Source organism: Hippocampus zosterae, chromosome 9 (assembly GCF_025434085.1).
Source record: "Hippocampus zosterae strain Florida chromosome 9, ASM2543408v3, whole genome shotgun sequence".
Classification (NCBI taxonomy): domain Eukaryota; kingdom Metazoa; phylum Chordata; class Actinopteri; order Syngnathiformes; family Syngnathidae; genus Hippocampus; species Hippocampus zosterae.
In genome coordinates, this window is record NC_067459.1 from 16,970,602 (window position 1) to 16,975,691 (window position 5,090).

Consider the following 5,090-nt stretch of genomic DNA (forward strand, 5'->3'; position numbering starts at 1 on the left):
TTTTATTGAATCCAACAACTCGTTAGCTTTTTTCCACTACCATTGTTGCCGTAAATGCCCTTTATAGTTGAAAGTTTCCCCACTTTTTACACTACTTGGATGAATTAATATTTTAGGTCCAAAATACAAGTTGCGCTTTTTTCCCACATGCAGTGTGGTGAGCAATTTCTTTACGATTGAAAAATATAATAGTAAGGGTGTGATATTGTAGAAAAAGGTTCAAAATTACAGTACACCAGTCATAATCTGGCGTTTTGGCCATTTTATTAAGAAGTCATTCAGAAGTAGTGTAATGCACCCAAGACTGTTCATGTGGTCACGGGTGAGCTGCAGACTATCCCAGCTGACTTTGTGCAAGAGGCAGGATACACCCAGAACTGGACGCCAGCCAATCGCAGGGCATATAAGAAACAATCATTCATGCACGCGTTCACACAAAGGGCAATTTAGAATCTCCGATAAACTCAACATGCAGGTTTTGGGAATGTGGGAAAAACTAAAACGTCAGACCTGCAATGTGGACGTGCGAACCACAACGCTGCAAAAATGACCTGGGGAAAACGTCATGATTTAAAAATTGTGAAAGCGGCGTAAAATAACTCCAAAGCTAAGGAATAACAACTTTGCACGTTTGATGCTTACGGTCAGTTTTTTTTTATTTGCAGTGTAACAGTACAGTTTGTTCCTTCAACTCCCCCGTGGACACTTTTGACAATCCTTCACATCCGAGTATTCAATGAACAAGGAGCATTTAAATAGGTCTTCGCTATATCAAGTATGAAAAAAAAAGTGAGAAACATGACATCAAATACGAATAAAGTGACTCTGTGTGTCAGATGTAGCCAATAATGTCTTTGCATATGATGGGCTGCCTGCTCCCCGACTTCATGAGAGCGGCAAAATGGTAAAAGTCCGTGTCCAGCTCGTGAATGGCCGAGTGGGACTGGTGGAAAAAGGGGACCTTCGGCTCCGACGACACAACGGGACACGAGAGACGCTTGGGGGCGTTGGCGGTTCTGCTGAGGTGAGAGTCTGCGGACCTCATCCTCACTCTCTCCTCCACACTCTTTGACAAGCCGGCCAGTTTCCTTCGCATGTTTCCTAAGAGGGTTCGTCCCAGTCGGCGTCTGGTTTTGGGCTTCGGCTCGGTGGGCTCGGGACAATCTGGTAGGTCCATCCAGTTCTGGACGAGGTCTGCGAAGCTGTTGTCTCCCAGAACCAGAGGTTGACGGCTGCGTCCTCTGGTCAGCAGAGCGTTGGCCCAGTCCTCCGGGTCGCCCGTCTCGAAGGACGTCCACCTCTCCAGACAAGCGTCCGACGTCGATTTAGGCCGAGTGCGTCCACTAGCCGCCCTGTTGGTGCGCAGGCAGGCTGAGGACGACACGCGCACGTTCCTCGTCCTCCTGAGGACGACCCCCTCATCCTGCCAGGACGCCTCCGAGTACCCGGAGTCAAAGTCCAAACTTTTGTGGCTGCTAGGCGAGTTGAGGCCGAGGCGACGGCTGCATCCGTCGTCTTCGTCATCGTCCTCCTCTTCCTCCAGAGGGGTGGCCAGGCAGCAGGCCGAGTCGTAGGTACTGGCCGTGCTGGCGCTGGATATCCTGAGACGGGCGCGCTGGTCCCTGGGCCGGCAGGACAGAGGCACAGCCGAAGGGCCGCTGACGGCAAAGGTGGGGAGCTGGTTGGTGCTGGGAGGGCGAGTGTTTCTGCAGGTTGCGGGACACGTCCTTCTCAGATGCTTCAAGTCCTGAAGGGATCTCATCATGTAGTGCATGTGCTCCCTCAAACAGTCGCCGGACTCTCGGAGGCACAGCTAAGGAGTGACAAAAGGCATCTTTAGACAATGGTCAAAAGGAAAGACTACGGGTTGTTGTTTTTTTTTTTTTTTCATTTTAATCCAATGAGACAACATTCATTTCGTGTTGTTAAACGGGTCCAACCAATTAATCAGTTTTTCCGATTGAACGCTGACATAGTGCTATCTGCTCATGAACCAGTTCAATAGAAATGGGTTTAAGATGCAGTAAATGATATATGCCACTCTTTTTCAAAATCATGGTGGATTATTCGGTTATTATTGCACTGAAAATGTGACTTGGTGACAGGATGCCTCTGCAACAGATTGTTTCTATTAAAACCACGTGAGACTGAGACAGCTTCACCAAGTTCTTGGTGCAACAGGATTTCTAGTTCTATAAATGGTCAGTTGCATTGGCCTAATTGGACCTATTGAAGTAGTCTGGAAAGTTTCAACATTTTTAATTGAGGGGCTGCATAGCGTAACACAGTCCGCCTTCTGCCTACAATTGCTCATCTTCATTATTAAAGTGAAGGTCAGTGACGGTATCATTCAATGTCCGTTCTTTGACTTTGGATCTGGAATGATTCAAGGGGAAAATCCAGACACGTGCACTCGTTTCTAACCAGTGTGCATGTCTCCAAAATGAAAACAGCTGCAGCATATCAAACGGGACTCTCGTGGATCTTAATTTGGCTCCCAAAAAAAGTATCCTGTGTCTTTAAGAAAGTCACCAGTGACAAATGAGGGCAATTTAATATCAAACTTTTCTCCCTGGGACACATTTCTGATTGGTTGGAATGTTGTGGGTGCCTCACATTTCAAATGCGAAAGGGATCATGTGATGCTGTGTGTGAGCAAGAACGGAGGCTGACTGGGGATGCAATACTGGGCCAAAAAAGTGTGGAAAACTATTCGGCGGTCAGTGATGATGACATGATCATGAGATATGACATTTAAAATGGGGGGAACAAAACAAATGGAACATTTAAAAAACAACTACAAAGAAAGTACATTGGTGAGCAGCACTACACGGGAATTTTGATCAAATAAATTGAAGAAAACTTACCATATCGTTTCCTCCGCTTTCAGTAGAACACAAACGACGTTGCTGTTTAAAACAGGAGCACTTTCTTCTGCTGGAGTCGAGGCGGAACAAAAAATAGTGCCATGTAGCTGCGTAAAAGGAGAATCCTGAGTGCCAGTGTCGCCTCCAGCTGCTCTGCCGAGTGCAGATGTGCTGATGTGCGTGAAGCTTTCACGTCCAGTCTGTTTTGGATCTTTGCGGGTAGAGGCGAAAAGCAGCCAATCAGAGACCGACAAAATCCGAGCGGCCAATCGGCGAGTCCCGTTCGCAAAACAGCCAATCGGAGAGCAGTGAGCGCGAAGCTCATTGTTGCGCTTTGAGAGAGTCTCAAACCGATTTAGCAAGCATCCACCAATCATATTTTGAAAGGGAAATCCCCTCCAAAACACACGTTACCATAAAACTTTTGTTTTGCGGCGGATATGAAGCAGGGAAATATTTTAATGTGCTTTTCGCCAGTGACGCAAGTGAACGCTACAATTTCTTTTCTGTGTCTTTTCATCATTTGGCCTTACTTAAATATTTGACAATGTATGATTCATTGCGATTTACAATGATGCGTAGAAACAAAGAGGGAAAGCAACGGTGCGTTTCGAATACCATAGTACTTTTACTGAGAATACTATTTTGTACTTTGCTAGCCCTGCACCGTCTTATGATGACCAAATTTCAGCAGTATCAAAAATAAAATTACATTCATCATAAAATTAAATACCCCTATTAAATTTTTAAAAGGCAAATCAAAAATATATAGATAAATATATAAAATACAGCTGTGATTTTGTTGAGGATTTAAGAGGGAGGAAATTTCATCTGTGCATTTGACACTAAAGTTGTACTTGATACAAAATTGTTTCACTGTATTCAATTTTGCAGGTGTATGTAATGAAGAGCCTCAGGGTCCAAAATGTTCACATTATATATACATTACATTATCAAAATGACAATTTAGAATTCCCCCATTTGAGAAACTGGGCGTTGGATTCGACACTTTATATTGGCAGGTCTGTCCCTTGCCCTCATGCTTTTGAGCTCCTGGTGTATTGTAATCTACAAAAAATGGCTGCAATTGATCAGTCCATGCAAAGGACAAGAGTTGAACCTAAAACATTTGAACTGTGCGCCTGGTCTGCTAATTTGTACTCCAAAATTTCCCTCCTACCTTAAAAGACTAAGAAATAAATAAATATACTGTGTGTGTGTGTATATATATATATATAACGTGTGTGTGTGTCCGTATGTGTGTGTGTGGATGGCAGAAGGAGGATACACGGGTTAATTGAACCTTCTGCCATCTAGTGGAAGAGCATTTAACGGCTTCGTATTGTTTGTGTATGTCAAACTTATTGTAGTGATGTCCAAAGGAATTTGTTTCAGACAACAATTGTTATATATTTGCTACAATTAGATTGTTTTTTTTTTTAAAAATAGCATGACCTGCCCCACTGTTTTTGTCCAAACGGTTCCTAAATGAAGCGCTTGTTGCAGCGGTGCTTGTTCATTGTCATTCAAGTAGAAACAAATGCTTCAATCTGCACCTTTATAGTCTGTTGATCCCCAATTGTTGTTCGCTGGCTATTCACCGCTCGAGCCTTTATGCTGATGTGATAGGATCACTTGTGCTGTAGTGGCTGTGATGGCTGCCGTTTAAGTGCAACATTAGCATGAAGATCATGGCAACATGTACGAACCTGCCACATATCTGCATTACCTTTGACCCTCAACAAGACGAGCCCCTTTGTGTTGCATTTACCTACAAATGGCACCAAACAACCTCCATAACAGCCCACATTTACATTGCAACGACTGTTCCCCACACAGAGGCCATCAGCATTGTCTTACGTGAACAAGGCCTCCATTTTTAAAGAGACCACAACTTGGACACTTTATGCAATAATCAGCTCCTGAAGCCACTTCAACTATCTAATATTCATCTTTGTAATAGATCATTTGATGCATCAACATTTAAACCTCACATTATTCATACCATCATACATTTCTGACCGGCAGAAGTCACTTTAGATTTTGCTTTCATACACACACACACACACACACACACCATTACCAAAAGTATTTGCTCACCTGGAATTATCCAAAATGATTTGGTATCCTGAAGCATTCAAAGTTCCTTTCACTGGAATTAAGTGGCCACGCCAAACTCTTGTTGGGGGTGGGGGGGGGGGGGGGGGGGGAGAGAAGAACCCC

General features: G+C 44.1%; 1 protein-coding gene across 1 annotated transcript; it reads right to left on the minus strand.

The window, feature by feature from the left end:
- Positions 1-331: 331 nt before the first annotated feature.
- Positions 332-3,076, minus strand: LOC127607370 (PAK4-inhibitor inka2-like). The gene is made up of 2 exons (XM_052075601.1): positions 2,868-3,076; positions 332-1,813 (listed from the first exon to the last, which is right to left on the minus strand). The coding sequence occupies exons 1-2, from the start codon at positions 2,868-2,870 to the stop codon at positions 833-835; spliced, it is 984 nt and encodes a 327-aa protein (XP_051931561.1). The 5' UTR covers positions 2,871-3,076; the 3' UTR covers positions 332-832.
- Positions 3,077-5,090: the final 2,014 nt, after the last annotated feature.